The sequence below is a fragment of the Carya illinoinensis genome, chromosome 11 (assembly GCF_018687715.1).
Source record: "Carya illinoinensis cultivar Pawnee chromosome 11, C.illinoinensisPawnee_v1, whole genome shotgun sequence".
Taxonomy (NCBI): Eukaryota; Viridiplantae; Streptophyta; class Magnoliopsida; order Fagales; family Juglandaceae; genus Carya; species Carya illinoinensis.
The window spans coordinates 34,230,425-34,247,831 of record NC_056762.1 but is presented as its reverse complement, the minus strand read 5'-3'; the positions used below and the strand labels follow the sequence as shown (position 1 = coordinate 34,247,831).

Here is a 17,407-nt window from a genome sequence, read left to right as displayed (position 1 = left end):
GTACATTCATCTAACGTAATTGATAAGAAAATTAGATTTTAATGAAAATTTTGATAATTTAAATTTTGAATATAAAGGTAGCAATATTAATACGCAAATTACGCAAATTCACATATACGTATCAAAATTCAAAATGAAAAATAGTGATTTATATTTTAGAAAACTATGCGCATACACTCTTTTCACAATTATTTACACAACTATATTTTAAGTAAGTGATATTTTTGTATAATAACTTATAGAAATAATATGGTTTTATAGAAATATCCTCAATTTAATAGATGATTGTATAAAGAGTTGTATATATTATGATTATTATTATTGCATTTTAGAGTGGAAAACACTACTCTGCCCCTTGCATTGTACCGCTCAAATGCACAGCTCAGTATTTTTAATTTTTTTACTTAATGATTAATTAAGTATTTTTAATGTATTTATGTATTTTTTTTATTTTTTTAATATTTAAATATGTTAAAAAATATGAAAAGAAAAAAGAAAAAAAATTGAATTTAGCCTAGGATGGTACACCCAGCATAATCGTAAGTTCTAATTTATAATAACATTATTTTATATGACATATTAAATATACTTTATAATAAAAATAAATTTACAGCTTTAAATGTGATCGGTTAAAAAATAAATTTTATTAAAAATAATGTTAATTTAAATTTTAAATATGAAACTATCAACATTAATAGACAGATTATTACGTAAGTTCGTTTGTACATAACAGAACAAAATCAACTTTGGTGGCAGTCAAGAGCTGTAAACCTTGGCACAAACAATTTGACTATAAAAAGGCAATCAAGATATATAAAAGTGTCGAGTATGACCTCATTAGATAGACTGTATCCAACAATATTACTCATCGTTCCCATTATATCCAACAATTAGATTTATGATCTATGATTTTGTTCTTTATTCATGTTGTTTTTCGTTTGTCCATTACAAAGAACAAAATCCAAAGTTTAGACTTTGTGTTAATTGTTTAGCCATTTACATTTATATTGCATTGAGAATTTCCCTTTAACAATATACAGTCTATTGTGTCATTATTCTCGAACATGACGATAATCATCGTATCAATTGAAAATGAGAATTGTAAAATATACAAAAAAATTACATAAAAATAAACTTACAAACTGACGTAATTTCACGTAATGCCTTAAATCTATTTTACATTAAAAATAATTTTATAATCTAACGTATTATATCAAATCACGTCAATTTATAAATTTACTTTTATATAATTTTTTTTTATAATTAAAGTATTTATCATTGAAAATAAAAAAAAATTATTCAGTTCACGAATATATCTTACAAAAATAAAATTTATAAGTTGATGTAATTAAATGTAATGTGTTAGATTTATTTTAAAGTAAAATAAATTTTATAATCTAATATACTATAACATACCGCACCAGTTTGTGAGTTACACGATAAAAAAATCTCTTTATACATCAAATGTTCATATAATATAGAAGGGGCTAAAAAGAGTTGGCGAGCATTGCAATTTGTATACCATTCTAGGATTGTCATTCATGGAAGGGCATGGAACGACCGCCGTATTAAGGGGGTCGTAAAAGTTAAAACTAATAAAAATCGTATTTCATGTAGGAAAGTACTAGGCGAGTGGGAACACCATACCACAGATGAATGGCCGAGATCGTCCCAACAAGAGACCTAATCCCATTGGCCGGGTGAATACATCCTCGAAACGTGATTGGTCCACGTCACCTAGAATGACATGTTCTCACAAATAGCCTTGGCTTTGCGTAAGAGACGGGAGCAGATCGGTAGAAGAAAGCGGAGGAGTCTAGACGCAGAAGCCACTCTATAAAAACGCTCAGGCCTCTCAAGCCCGGTTTCACTCAGACCAAGCAAAGGCAAATAAGCATAAGAACAACCCGCCTTGAACACCCCTTTTCTCGAGAGAGTTCCATTTGGATCGCAACAGGCTTAAGAAAGAGTAGAGAGATAGAGAGAGAGAAAGAGGCTACTTATGGCTGGCTCTTGGAGAGCGCGCGGCTCTTTGGTCGTACTGGCAATTGTTTTCTTCGGTAATTGATGCTTCTCATGGCTCAGATCTGATTTGGTTTTTTGCTTCTTCTTTCTTTCCCTTTCTGATTTTTGGCATGCTATTTGAGTTTGGTTGGAATGTAGTGGAGCCGAGTTGATTTGATAGTTTTTTTTATTCACTTTAATGTCTCGGAAAAGGTTGAAGAACCGATCGTGGCGTTAGATCTGATCAGATTTGGTGTTTTCAGTGGATCTTGATGAGGTGTTTGATAGGAAATTGGTAACTTAAGAGATCTTAGAAGCGTAGCATTGATAAATATGTGAGATGGTTGGCTAAGTCTGTAGCTGGGACTTGTTGGTTTATTCCTATTCAGTTTATTGTGTATCTGTGCTTCACGTTCTTAGAGTTTGCTGTTGAAGTGATTATATCTTATAATTTCGATCTGCTTAATGTGAATATTGGTCGTTACGTTGTTCTGATTTTTAATGAAGGGAAAGCATACATTGTTCTGAAATTGTAGATCACATGCGTAATTGCTTGAATTTTTATAATAATATGTTTCGTAGCGAAGACACTTCTGTTCCGTGTATTATGGTTGTCAATCAATTCATCAGGTTCTCGTAGGTGTCGGCACCTATCAGAATCGTGTAAACTATTGATGATCACAATCATGTAACCGGGATGGGCAAACATATATTACATTTTAGGTGGTAGTGTTCAAAATGCAGTAAACCTGGTTCGCATATTACTTATATGCAACTACTTATAAAAAAAAAAAATACTTATATACAACTTTGCGTTTGATTTTGTGCTTGTGTTTGTCTCGCACCAGGATAAACGTGGCATTAAAACCTAGACGTCGAGCAGTCTATATCCCTTTAAGTTTGAATATATTTATGATGATTTTTCTTTGCTTCAATTCCCTCCTAGACTGAATATTTTCGGAATGCACTTTTACTAGTAACTAACATGGAAAACGGTAAATGACAGGATGTCTGTTTGCAATTTCCATTGCGAAAGAGGAAGCTACCAAATTGGGAACAGTCATTGGCATTGATCTTGGGACAACGTATTCTTGTGTTGGTGTTTACAAGAACGGTCATGTTGAAATCATAGCCAATGACCAAGGAAACCGTATCACCCCTTCATGGGTTGCTTTCACTGACAGTGAGAGACTGATCGGTGAGGCTGCAAAGAACCAGGCAGCCGTCAACCCTGAAAGGACCATCTTTGACGTCAAGAGGCTTATCGGAAGAAAGTAATTCATCCTTCTCAACTTTTTGATTTCCGATTATATCCATTTGTTTGGAAATAGTACTGACAGGCTTTTCTATTGACAGATTTGATGACAAGGAGGTTCAGAAAGACATGAAGCTTGTTCCATACAAGATTGTGAACAAGGATGGAAAGCCTTACATTCAAGTGAAGATTAAGGATGGTGAGACCAAGGTTTTCAGCCCTGAGGAGATCAGTGCCATGATTCTGACCAAGATGAAGGAAACAGCTGAAGCATTCCTTGGGAAGAAAATCAAGGATGCCGTTGTGACAGTTCCTGGTGAGTAAAGAAAGTAACAACTGTGTACCTAATACTTTTACTCAATTGGTATAGAGTAATTTCTAGTTTCTTAAATCCTGTCGTTAATTTCAGTTATACTCAGTTATATTTGTTCCAACATGCAGCGTACTTTAATGATGCCCAGAGGCAGGCTACCAAGGATGCGGGTGTCATTGCTGGACTGAATGTTGCCAGAATTATCAATGAACCAACTGCTGCTGCCATCGCTTATGGTCTAGACAAGAAGGGTGGTGAAAAGAACATCCTTGTTTTTGACCTTGGTGGTGGGACATTTGATGTCAGTATCTTAACAATTGATAATGGTGTTTTTGAGGTTCTTGCCACTAATGGAGACACTCATCTTGGAGGTTAGAACATATATTCTTAGCCACTGTTTTATTGTTGTTAAGTTTTCTTTAAGAGAAGGCATGGACTAAAAGGAGCGGTATATTATATCTGTTCTTAGATGCCTATTTAAAATTTTGATTCCATCTAAAAGTTTATCCTGTCTCCTATGATTTATTCGGGTGATTTGACTACTTTGACCGCAACAAACCATAGAAGGTTTGAGATTGTGTATGAAACACTGTTGACTGATTCAGTATCTTTTATTTATCAAAAGAAAGGCAGATGGAGTATTTTGCAGGCAGCGTAAATGCCAAGTATCTGTCTTTTATGAGATGGAAGTGTTTCTATTAAGCTCCCCTATAAGTTAAAATTTAGTGCTCTAAGGAAGGTCTATTTCCTTGCAGGTGAGGATTTTGATCATAGAATTATGGACTATTTCATCAAATTGATTAAGAAAAAGTATGGCAAGGATATCAGCAAGGATAACAGAGCTCTTGGGAAGCTGAGGAGGGAAAGTGAGCGTGCCAAGAGAGCTCTTAGCAGTCAACACCAAGTCCGTGTCGAGATTGAATCACTTTTCGATGGTGTTGACTTCTCTGAACCACTGACCCGAGCTAGATTTGAGGAGCTGAACAATGATTTGTTCAGAAAGACCATGGGACCTGTTAAGAAGGCTATGGAAGATGCCGGTTTGGAGAAGAACCAAATTGATGAAATTGTGCTTGTTGGTGGAAGCACTAGGATTCCAAAGGTTCAACAGCTTCTTAAGGACTATTTTGATGGAAAGGAACCGAATAAGGGTGTGAACCCAGATGAGGCAGTTGCTTATGGTGCTGCTGTACAAGGAAGCATATTGAGTGGAGAGGGGGGTGAAGAAACTAAAGGTACTACTTTTCTTTTCATATTATATGTTTGCAATTATGTTATCCATGAGGTGGTGCTACCATAATGTAGCTGAACTATATGGGCAGCACTGACAATGTGCCTTGTGGGATTCTTGATGCAGATATCCTTCTCCTGGATGTGGCTCCACTGACCCTTGGAATTGAAACTGTTGGTGGAGTGATGACCAAGTTGATCCCAAGAAATACTGTTATCCCAACAAAGAAATCTCAGGTTTTCACTACTTATCAGGATCAGCAGACTACCGTGTCCATTCAGGTATGGTACTGGCATGTTTATTTTTTTTCCAGCGCATGAAGCATGGACAAATATTTTCCTAGTAATGTGTTAGCTTGCTTGAACAGTTAATCTAAAAGTTGGATGCTCCTATTATGATACCAGGTCTTTGAAGGTGAAAGGAGTCTTACAAAGGATTGCAGGAATCTCGGGAAATTTGATCTAAATGGAATTCCTCCAGCTCCAAGGTTTGCTTTCTGCCTTTGTAAAATGTTTATCAATAGGGTTTGCATCAACTGCTAGCTGGGACTTAATATTAATTCATTCCTCGATTCAACAGGGGAACCCCACAAATTGAAGTGACATTTGAAGTTGACGCAAATGGTATTCTAAACGTTAAGGCAGAAGACAAGGGCACTGGTAAATCAGAGAAGATTACCATCACAAATGACAAGGGTCGCCTGAGCCAGGAAGAGATTGACCGAATGGTTCGTGAGGCAGAAGAGTTTGCGGAGGAAGACAAGAAGGTGAAGGAAAAGATTGATGCCCGTAACAGCCTCGAGACCTATGTCTACAACATGAAGAATCAGATCAACGACAAGGACAAGCTTGCTGACAAGCTCGAGTCTGATGAGAAGGACAAAATTGAAACTGCAGTGAAGGATGCCCTAGAATGGCTGGATGACAACCAGAGTGCCGAGAAAGAGGACTACGATGAGAAGCTCAAAGAGGTGGAAGCCATTTGCAACCCGATCATCACTGCTGTATATCAGAGGTCAGGGGGTGCCCCCGGTGGTGGATCAGGAGAGGAGGATGAGGAGTCACATGACGAGCTGTAGACGTCTTGTTATTTCATTGAGCACTGCTGAGAAAGCAGGAATAGCTAAGTGGGGGATGAGGATACAGACTTTTTAGGCAACGAGACTGTAATATTTTTCATGATGGTTGGAAGTTACGGGAGAAGAAATTCCCTTGCTTCGCATGCGTATTTTTGGGAGTGAAGCGATACTTTTCCAGGTCTTTTATTATTTACTAGTATTATGTTCCTGTTTATGTTAAAATTTAAAGCAAACACTTTTGTTTTTTTCCCGAAAGTCTGCTTGTGAATCTATCCTGCCTGGTTGCTTGAATTCCTTCGTGGATATGCATGCGGTCTCTCTGCGCATACGTGCGGTGAATGGTCCTGAAACTTTTCTATTTCACGTGTGGATCATTCATTTCTTCAATTTTTAAGCGATTATTCATTCTAATATAAAAGTCCCTTCAAATTTTAAAACAATTTTCGGGATTTACTTAAATGGTAAAATATGGCATAAAAGATGAAGATTTTTTTCTTTTCCGATGACAACATATAGATGATTCATGATTGTGACGTCAATAGTGTGATGCGGAGATTATAGTTGAAGTGTTAGAATTAACACGATTTTTTTAAAAATTCTTGGCTTTACAGTTTGGGACATCGGTAATATTACGTGTTTTGAGGATTGTAGTCACGGTACAACTAGTTCCTTCTTTAAATGTTTAGAACCGATAAGGTCTCCTAGTAGCAAGGTAAGAACTAAGGGAAAGTTTTAGGAGATGATACGGAAATGAAATGAGATAAAACTTTTTTAGTAACTATGCCAGAAAATTTAGAGAATGTTTAAAAAATGAGATGAGATGAACATTTTATAAATAGTAATAAAATGACATGTGAATAGTAATAAAATAATTTAAATTAATATATTTTATTCAGTTTTGAAAAAAGAGAAAAAAGATGAATAAAAAGATTAAAGTTAAAATATTATCAAAATATAATTTTTGTTTTGAAATTTTAAAAAATTGTATTATTTTTTATGTTTTATTTGAAATTTTGAGAAATTTGTAATGATTATTAGATAATAATTAGATGAAAAATTGTATATTTAAAATAAAAAAATATTTATATTTAAGTGAAATTTGTGAATGAAATTATAAGAAGTTATAATATGAGATTCTATTTCATTTCCCAAACAAGCTCTTTAACGAGAGTCAATCCCACCGTCGTTCAATATTTTTGATTCGAACTTCTTGGCTGCAATGAAGAAGAGTTCTCTGGTCTATCTTTATTACCACCTTTTTTTTTTTCCCTTATAAGCTGTCTTTTTCTCCAATTTTTAAAAATGTCTCATTTTTATTTTCTTTTCTTTCTTTTTCTTTTGTGTGTACGTGTGTTCCGAGAGTTGAAAAAGAGAAAAACAAAGAATAGAACCTGATATAGAGGCAACTAGATCCCCATTCACTTGTTATTAACTACATAAACTAGAACCATGATATGTTAGCTTTAAGATGCATGAGAATGGGTTGAATGTTTTTTATTTGAATTATTGAAAGAATGCAGAGTAGCCTATACATTAGGCAATATTGATAAAGAGTGTTGGGGGTGACAATCATCCATGAAATATGGTTTTGGGAGGTACACAATTTAATTACTTAACCCATCTTGATGAGGAATAAATTAAACATAAGGTTGTTTTTATGTCAATTAAAGACCAACATTTGGGTTGCCTGCGCCTGCTGCAGCAACTCCCAGACCTCCACCATGTGACATAGGTCCCAACTTTTCATGGTCACTTGATTCTATGATGGAAACTTGGTCACCATCTAATTCTCCCACGAGTTCATCAATCTTCCGGAATTGATATGGCCATCTTGTATTGTAGAGAAATTGGCGAAGATCAAACCTATTATCCTCTGGTGAATAACTCTGCATATAGTTCAGAATAGTTTCAGCTCTTACTGGATTTAGATATATAGAATACAAGATTTTTAAGAAAATCATGCTCTACCGACCCTTCAAACTATCACTCCTTTTCCCCTACAAACTACCCCTTCACTTGTAATTTGCCCTCTCCTTTAAAATCTAACCATAAGATTGTGTTACGTCACCTATTTTTTATACAACGGTTAGATCTTAAAGAGAGTAAATTAAAACTTACGATAACTTGGTAGTTTAGTGCTCAAATTGCAAAAAAAGTTGTAGTTTGGTGGAAAAAGTGTAATGTTCCCAAGATTGTTACTAGTAGTTTCCTAGCTGCACAAATATATGATTCTGGTGTTGGCTTTTTGAGTTCAACTTACCTCAGCATGATAGGAAGGTGTCAATACAGTCATTTTATGTCGATTGATGGAATAATACTTGAAGAAGTGTTTTACTTTATCAGCCACCTCCGATGGAGTTAGTCTTGTGCCCCATCTGTAGCAGAGATTCTACAAGGAAAACAGTATGGAAAATAGAGAGGAGTTCTTAATTCTTATCACTAAATGAGCAACAAAAATGCGATAGGATTGAAGCACCAAATACATTAGTAATGCAACAAGTCATCTGTCCTCTAAAAGTGCATGTAAAGAAAATGAAAACATACCGACACTATTACTCCAATAAGTTTGTTCTATGCTTTCTTTAACAGGTAAATGTATAGAAAGATGATAAGGAGGCACAACCCAAGTATACAGGTATTGTATAGTGGATAAACACCTCAGAGAAAAGCCAAAACTAACAATAAAATTAAAAAAAATTAAAAATGAGGCAGTCTCGAGTTTACCATCTATGTGAAAAGACTTCATCATCTAAACACGTGAGCTGAAGAATGAAAAACACAACCCTTCATAGGCGTCAATTTATTTATTTATTTACTTTTCATGCCAAGGCACCAAAACAAGTATAAAGGAGGGTTTCTGCAAACGGCCAATAACAATTTTCAGAAGTCTCTGGCCCCGTTTGTAAACACCTAAAGAGACAAACTATTGATGGTAGAACATTAAAAACTCAAATGAGATTTAACCAGTCAATCTCAAACTGCACGTTCCGGGTAACATGCCCCTGCAACAATTTTTAAGACGCTTAACTTATATGCTCCATTCTTTTATCTATTGCCATGATGTTTTAGTGAAGATCCATTCTTTTGATATTGCAGATTGGATGAAGTTTAATAATTTCTGCTTTCCCTACAGATCACCATCAAGATCTGTTTAAAGACAAAACTCAAATAATAGGCACTCCAGAAAGAGTATTTCTTGATCTTCTGAAGCAAGCAAGAATAAAAAGACATAAAAGAGACCTTGAACATAGATACTGGACCACATCGGAAGATTTTCCGCAACCTTCCATAGGCTGAGAGCTCCTCATATGTCATTCCCATGTCCACTTCATCCAGCTGTTTTACACAACAAACAATTAGGCTTCCAAGCAAAAACATAACATTGACACAACTTATGATTTGACCCAAAAATAAAAGATAGATAAATGCCAAGGATATGAATGAAAATTTGAATGAAGAATGTTAACGAGTAGCACACTCAAAAGCACACCATCAACTAGGTGATGATACAAAGAGTATTGATAATAATAATAATAATAGTAAAATTTGATAATAATACTATTATTATTATTATTATTATTAACAAAAACTACAAAGATTTTGCAACAACGAAGTTCACAGTCTATATAATCTAATATTGGCGTATTGGGAGATGAAAAATCTAGAAAACTAATTATAAGACAGACGCATCCTGACAATCTAGAAAACATTCTACGATGGAACAAAGAATGTTTTGTGGTTATTCCTATCATGCTACTCTATTTACCAGGAAACAAAGGTATGCAAAAGAAAGAAAATTCATTACCTGACTGTAGTCAGAACGTATAGGCTCCAGTTCGGCAGTCGGTGGAGCTGATTCAATATCTGCCAAGGATGAGTAACCAAGATGGGTGGCAGCCCATTGCAGAAACGCCCGGAGATCCTGCTTACTAATACTTCCGATTGGATTAATATCGGCTGAGCTGCAATCATACTGCGTGAAAGTGAAACACAGGAGCTCTAACTTAATTAAAATATAACAGAATAAGATCAAAGATAAACATGAGTATCAATATAGTTAGCTATAACATTATATATATGAATTAGAGAAAATCCCCTGCAACGAACTCAGTTTTAAATACAGGCAACAAGTTGAAATTAAAACTTAAAGAACTTGAGGGGAATTATTTTTAAAAGCAAATCATATACACGCTTCATAGACATGGATCACCATTGAAAATATAGAAAAAAATATTATTATACAGTACCTTTGTTAGATAACCACGCAATCCTTCATCCACATTGGAGCTACCCAAAACAAGATAAAATCCGGGTTTGTTATGCACCCAAGGCAAGAGTGATGCTAACATAAAAGCTAGCACCATTCTGATTCGAGCTTGAATGTTCTGCAAACCTAAGTTCTCGATGTTAGATCCACCATCTACCTGTGGAAATAAAAACCAGATTGCAGAGTTACTTGAACATTATTCCTTACTCCTCTGAATCTTGTTACTTTAGGTAAAGTAAAACCCAAGGTACCGCGTGAAAAACATAAAACACGAGCTCAGATAATTGTCTACTTCCCCAACAAAAAAAGTACTAATTTAAAAGGAGAAAAGAAAACACAAGCCCTCTATAGGATTAGATCATATTTGATCAAGGAACCAAAATCATTTTGCATAAAACAAATAATATACTTGGGAGGAACCACAGCATGCCATGAACACCATCTTTTACCTTATAGCGTGGTCGCTTTCCTGTAAGCGTTTGAAACAAAGATAGAAGAGAAGAAATAACCCCATCGATGGAAACATCAAGATGCCACGAGCCAATCTCATCTGCTAGTACCTTTGCTCGTGATTTTGTGGCTTCAGAACTGCAAGGAATAGAAAGACCCTGTTAGCATTATAGTGGATGAATCTTGAAATGTGACATGTGCCGCAACAAACAAGGGAAACTAAGAAGTTAGATCAAAATTAATTGTTGTTTTGACTAAACAGTTATGGATGACATGACAACAATTAATTTAAATTGAATTGAACTACAACAATCTCAGTGTTTTGACACATATATTACTGCAAATAACTTTTGTGGTCTGGAGGTGAAAGCCCATTACTATCACAATCTTTTCCGTGTCATCATTTATAAGAAATAAATCCCAGTTGCCCATCCTTGGAGATCTCATGCAGCCTTATCACGACCTGTGGTTTTAGACAGCATGCATATGCACTCCTCGATGGGCCTCATAAGGTAACATGTTTCATGGACCAGCCAATGATAATCTGGTTTTCTTGTGATATATTTGGATGGCATTTGAGAAATATAAGCCAAAAATAAGATTATCAAGAGCTACGAAACACAATGATTTCAAATATAAGCAACACGAGAAGTTTCTGGGACTTCTCTTCAAATGTTTTTTATTTTTTATTTTTTTTTATAAGTAAAAAAGAATTTCCCTTCAAAAATGTTTTTTTGTCAAATGTATCGTCTGCAAATAATTTAAAATATTTATAGTAAGAACTCATGAATGATAAAGTTGTTAATTATGTCCTTAACGTGGAATGCTTAATGTGAAAGTTAACATAATTACAACAGCATATGAAAACTATAAGAGCATTGGTTTTGTGTACATGGACCCACCTGTTCTCAGATCCCATAAATACTGTATAAAATATGCGTTTAGCAAATTCTCTGCTGTCGGTAGGAAACTGTCCATCAGTGTAATTTCCAATTCGTATTGCATCAGCTTTGACTTGTTCATCTCCTTTTGCAATTTCTGCATGCAAATGTGCATCACATTTAATGATTTATAATCAAACCTTATGACACTAGATTCTGGGTTGTAAGATATGTCTAGCTTTCTTCCTGCCTCTGCTGCACCCATCAGCAGTTAAGGCAGTAGGCAAGGAAGTGACCACCTGGAACCCCTCATAAGTTAAACTTTCTCAGCCCTAGAACAATGGTTTCAAGCTCTGGAGAAAGTTGGAAATTGACTCAAATCAATTCAACACAAATTCTCTCAATAAAATGGGATGGTTAAAATAAGCATACAATTATTATCTTTCATATACACCCTTTGTAAAATATTTATAAGCTTCACTTCCTTACGCACCTAGTTGAGTTCTGAAGTTTGCACTCAGTCATCTATGGGTATTAAATAGCCCTGGCCACTGATTGGCTCATTGAAACTCTTTTTGGTGTTTTAACTTTTGATGAATTTAGGTATGATTAACTGTAACACAGTATTATAAGAAATGAAATTGGAAGGCTAACCAATAATAGATCTAATCTCTAACAAAAGCATATTAACAGTCACCTGCCCCAGCGGCCCAGCCACTCATCTTGAAATAATGGCCCTTTTTAACATCTAACACAGCATATAGACCATCTATTTTTTTAAATGAAAGTTGATCAAGAAGAGAAATAAGTAATGTACAATACAAGATTACAGCATCAATATGCTATGTATACTACCACTGACCTTTGACAACCAGCTGGCACATGCAGCCAACGATAGCAGCCACAGAGGAGCTATCTGCTCCACCAGAAAGAGGAAGCAAAAAACCAGAAGCTCCACTTCTTCTTAAATAATCCCATAACCAGCAACTGGGTCCAAAGGCTATTTCTTCCTCTGGACAGTGATACTTGATCTGAATCATGTAAATTTTAGCAGGAGCTTGGTGGTTAGAACAGCCATACAATGACATTTTTTATTCTTGTTAACAGAATGCTGCCCATAAACTACATAATCACCTATAAAACCAAATTAAACTCATTTCTAGAAAATCTCCTAGTCAAAACAAGCTACTAAATACTTGCTGTTCACTCAATTCTAGTAAATCCTTGATCCCATGAGCATTGAATTGGTTAAAGACCCCTTTCTGGACCAGCAACCAACCTCAAGTGGACTGGAAGGACACATCTTCAGGTTAAAAGGTTGAGAAAGCTTGTATGGTACTGCCACTGAAGGAACTTTAGTTTTGCAGCTTGCTTGCTCTTGAAAACTACTAATAGATCCTCTAAGACTAGCAACCTGCCATTAAGCAAACAGGTTAATGAATCAAGTCAATTACTTATATTTACAGCAAAGAGTTAAAATCACAAGAAATGCCATGAATTTGAACTGATAGAATGAATAACAGACTAACGGCATGAGTATCCAAGATGCCAAAGCAGACCAGTTAAGTTGTTTGCATTGGAAAACTTGCTAATAAACCATTTATTAAAAGGGTGGTCGGTAGTTATAAAAGTTCTTTAATAGTGTTGAGGCAATGCAATACATAATTGCCATTAATTCACTTTCCAAGCGACAAATTAAGTGATCAACCCAAATTGCACATTCATGCACAAGTGGAAACTTATTTTTGTGCATCAATTAGAGTAGTTTAGAAACTACATAGACACAAGGACCTGTACACATAGAGACATGCACCTGTATATGCAATACAAGGAGTGCAAGATGTTTCATACCGCATCTAGATCTACTTGAGCAACCACAATCTCAATATCCTTCAAAGAAAATTGTGAGCCTTGAGCCACCACATCTCCATTTACAGCAATGCAAGAACATCCATCTATGAGAGTTATATGTTAAATAAATTAGATAGAAGAAAATTTTCACATAAGAGAAGATGAATTTCACATAAGAGGAGAAAAGATAAACTATATCGAATAGTGGGATTAGCAGAAGAGGCAAACCAATTAAAGCACAAAGCATAAGGAAAGGTGTCTATAGATTGGAAAAATGGAAAGCTAGAGGTATTCCATGCTAAATAGAGAAACAGCAACATAAAAGTACAAGTGAAATTTCCAGAATAGATAGTATGTACCATAGTAAAGGCGGGCACCATCACATCCCTGCTGATTGCTGTACATGTAAACCCCTCCGCGAGTATGAGTAGCACCTTTAATAGCACGGAGTCGAATATCAAGCTTTCTTAGTTGGTGGTGACTTCCACTTGCATTCATGAACACCTCAACTCCATTCAATGCAAGTTCAGCATGAGGAGGAAGAGGAGTAAAAAGCTCTTCACAAACTTCGGCCGCAACAGCCCTAACAATTGGAAAAATGCTTGACATTTAACATTTCATCAAGTGTCTGATAAAGTGAGAAATCCACAAAAATGATCAATTTATTCATGCATCCTAACATGCATAAAAGCATACAACAGTGGCAGATATAATGTGGAAACTACGGCAGTTTGCATCCCCACCAAAACTTCTTTGATAATGTCCATGGGTTTTGCAGTTAGGTGATGATTTGGTGCCTAAAGGATTTTTTTTACATATATAGAAGTGCATCGTGTGTCTGAAGGAATTATCTGCAAGAAAAATTTCATCTGAAGAATGAGGATTGAAATCTTCAATCTACTATCACGATATGAAAAAAAAAATTAAGGGCGATGTGCACTGACACAATTTCCTATATCTACACTCGCACATGCCACTCTAAACTTGCACAAGTGCACAATTTCCTATATCTACACTCGCACATGCCACTCTAAACTTGCACTGCATGTAACTACAAAAGGAACAGGTGGTAGAAGTTCCTAGAAAGACCACACCTAGTAATCTTGTTACTTACGTGTCTAAAAACTGAATGAATCCATAGCCAAAAGGCGCTGTTTGCTGTGATATATGCTCTGAAATTTCAATTGGGAGCTGAAAGTCCACAAGTTGGTCTTGCTTCCATGCTGTGAACCATCGAAGCTCCCTGTAATTTCCATCATTTGCAAGCCACATCTTCGGGCGTATCATAACAATTTTTCTGTTAAAACACAGAACTTGACAATTGTAACGCTCGGACCCTTTTATAATGGGCATACCAATGCTGCAAAGGATGCCATCAGTCCAATCACCAAGTAATATATCTTTCAAACATTCCCATCTGCAAGCACATCAAACACTGCAATCAGGAAGTAATCAAAATATCCTCTTATTAAAACAAAGCGTTTTTCGTATTTCAGTTTGCCAAACAATAAGCGATTCCACAATTTCAAGATTCTAAATAAACCGAATCAGAAAAATAAGCTTTATAGCATCAGAACACAGCTATTGTGGTGTCATTCGTTCAATCATTCATCCATAAAATTCAATAACGCCCTCTTCTATTTATGTTTCTTCAAGTAATATAACCACTTGCAAACATAAAAATTCTGATATAAATTCAGTAGAAGCTTTTGTTTTTCCCTCTCTTACCACACCAATGAATATATCCATTTCCTTTGAAAAATTAAAACAAAACAATATCTGTAATCAAAATTTTATCATATACCCAAAAAAAAAAAAAAAAAAAAAGTCACAGAAAACTTACGCATGAGTAACGGTATCCAGCTCCAAAAAATGGTCATCGCAGCTATAACCGGTGACCTCGAGCTCGGGGCCTAGCCGAATCACTGCCCCGGCTTCCTTAGCCATTACTATGGACTCTTTAATGTGCTTCAAGTTGGAATCAAAATCCATAGCCCACTGGTTCAGGTTACACGTGGCCACCTTCAACAGCCTCATCTCGAATCTGCCTTCTTCTCTGAACTCAAAATCAAACAACTAAAGAAGGAAGAAAGAAGGAAGAATTCAGAACCAGCGTTGGCGAGTTGAATTGCGTGTAACAGGCCGAACTTTCTTTCACGCTCTGTTTGGTTGCTAAGAAGAGATTAGGACTTTTGTTCAACTTGACGATGTTTGTGATGAAATCGTGCAATGTGGAATTGGATTCAGCTCGAAGTTTTATAGCCTTTGAGCGACGAGTACTTGGTATTGGTAAGCAGAGTGCCTGACGGGCTAGATTCCTGGACCCTTTTACGGGTAAAACATAGAACTAGCTATAGAGCCGATATTTTGGAGTTATGACGACAAAACAGTCGATAACCCAAAACGCTGTTGCTAATGAACTCGAAACTAGCGTTACGGGAGTTGTTATTGTAGCGAAGTTCTTATTTCAACGGCGACATTTAGCGCCTCTATAAGCCTCGACGGAGTCGACTTTCTTTCCGTAAAGAAATTGTCACGCAACTTTCTACGTCTAGTTGGGAGATTTGACTTTACAAGATTGGAAAATCAAACAATTTATTTTATATAATTTTGACCGCGTCATATTTACTATTAGTCACGTTATATATAATCTTAAGGAAAATTCTTCTTGTCATCCTCACACTTCACATACTATATTTATTTTAATTTTTTTTTTTCATTTTTTCTATAATAAATATATAGTGTGTTGATGATAAATAGAATAATTTAATTAGTTTAATAAGAATAAAATAAAATAAAAAATAAAAAAAATAAAAAATAATATTTTAATATATAAAGTGTGTGGTGTGGGATGATGTGTAACATTTCTCTAATCTTAAAGCGTGTAAATCACGTACTCTCTATTTAAAAAAATTATGCCAGATTAAAAAACTTATTTTTTTAGAAATGCTCTATACACAAAAAGATTTTATAAAAATAAATGTATAAATTAACGTAGATTCATGTAATATGTTAAATTTATTTTACAATAAACGTAAATCTATAATATAACAAATTATATCAAATCACGTCAGTTTATAAATAAATTTTTATAAAATACCTTTACATTTAAAATATTTATTATTTTATGTGAATTCTAAATTTATCATTATTTTAAAATTGCGCTGAGCTAGCAAATTCTGTTTGTAATCAAACTTACAAAGGGGTAACTACAGGGATAATCGCTTTAGTTTATGTTAGGCTTTTTCTTCAACTTTTCTGTGTAATGAAAAAGAAATTGCAAAGATGGATCATATGTGCTTGTGTTAAATTTCCATATAATTCATGAACTAATATGGGAGAAAGAATACACAACTTCTACAAAGGGATAATGATTCCAATTACACATGCTGGTATCAATAAAGTCGTCTCTTCGCATTCTGCCTTACAAGAACAAGGACTGTGGTTTTGATATGAGACTTCACGTTTGCTCAAGACACACATGGGCGGAGGAAATGTCGAGATCCCAAATGGTACAAAAATTGATGCCCCCACTCATACCATAAAGTATAAACCAAATCGCTATAAAAGGCAACTCTAAAGGACCAAAATAGTAAAATAATTCGAGGTATTTTTTTCTTTTTTTTTTTTTAAAATAGAACATTTTTCAATAAACCGAAATTATAAGTGTAACTTATCAATACAGAAAAATCTAGACTATAAGCCAACCTACGCATCAGCTCTGAAGCATCCCCGTACTCGTAGTATCGGACATTGTCTTAACTTCTAAATCTTTCCTAAACGAGAGATAGAGCACTCTGTATTAACTGAGAGGAAAGACCTCCTCCATCCTCCCAAAAAGGTGGAGTACAACACGCTGTTACTATGAACCCCAAGTCCAACTGCCTAAAACTACAATATTACTAACTAAAAAGCAAACTCCCATGTAAAACAAACATAAACTAGAACTCCAAGCACAGGCCTGAACCGCGACAGCATACCTACCGCAGGCATCAGCTGCACGAGCCCAGAACGGCACGAGCACCCAGCTCGCGTATACACCCTATAGAGACCGTCCATACGACCACCAGCCATAAC

The 17,407-nt window shown here is 35.4% G+C and overlaps 2 protein-coding genes across 2 annotated transcripts; one reads left to right on the top strand and one right to left on the bottom strand.

The window, feature by feature from the left end:
* Positions 1–1,798: 1,798 nt before the first annotated feature.
* LOC122281232 (endoplasmic reticulum chaperone BiP) lies at positions 1,799–6,136 on the top strand. The gene is made up of 8 exons (XM_043092587.1): positions 1,799–2,060; positions 3,011–3,278; positions 3,361–3,575; positions 3,701–3,943; positions 4,328–4,807; positions 4,930–5,084; positions 5,208–5,290; positions 5,383–6,136. Exons 1-8 carry the CDS (start codon positions 2,003–2,005, stop codon positions 5,879–5,881), a joined length of 2,001 nt encoding a protein of 666 aa, XP_042948521.1. The 5' UTR covers positions 1,799–2,002; the 3' UTR covers positions 5,882–6,136.
* A 1,214-nt stretch (positions 6,137–7,350) lies between these two features.
* Positions 7,351–15,680, bottom strand: LOC122281904 (glutamine-dependent NAD(+) synthetase). The gene is made up of 13 exons (XM_043093769.1): positions 15,174–15,680; positions 14,445–14,747; positions 13,690–13,913; positions 13,331–13,434; positions 12,759–12,893; positions 12,342–12,510; positions 11,501–11,636; positions 10,598–10,736; positions 10,129–10,305; positions 9,687–9,854; positions 9,122–9,217; positions 8,142–8,270; positions 7,351–7,767 (listed from the first exon to the last, which is right to left on the bottom strand). Exons 1-13 carry the CDS (start codon positions 15,365–15,367, stop codon positions 7,546–7,548), a joined length of 2,196 nt encoding a protein of 731 aa, XP_042949703.1. The 5' UTR covers positions 15,368–15,680; the 3' UTR covers positions 7,351–7,545.
* Positions 15,681–17,407: the final 1,727 nt, after the last annotated feature.

Excerpts from the sequence above, each read along its gene's own strand:
- LOC122281232 (XM_043092587.1), top strand. The coding sequence starts at position 2,003 with ATGGCTGGCTCTTGGAGAGCGCGCGGCTCTTTGGTCGTACTGGCAATT. Across the intron at positions 3,944-4,327 it reads TGGAGACACTCATCTTGGAG|GTGAGGATTTTGATCATAGA; the intron begins GTTAGAACATAT and ends ATTTCCTTGCAG. Across the intron at positions 5,085-5,207 it reads AGACTACCGTGTCCATTCAG|GTCTTTGAAGGTGAAAGGAG; the intron begins GTATGGTACTGG and ends TTATGATACCAG.
- LOC122281904 (XM_043093769.1), bottom strand. The coding sequence starts at position 15,367 with ATGAGGCTGTTGAAGGTGGCCACGTGTAACCTGAACCAGTGGGCTATG. Across the intron at positions 13,914-14,444 it reads TTCATTCAGTTTTTAGACAC|GGCTGTTGCGGCCGAAGTTT; the intron begins GTAAGTAACAAG and ends TCCAATTGTTAG. Across the intron at positions 13,435-13,689 it reads TGGTGCCCGCCTTTACTATG|ATGGATGTTCTTGCATTGCT; the intron begins GTACATACTATC and ends TAACTCTCATAG.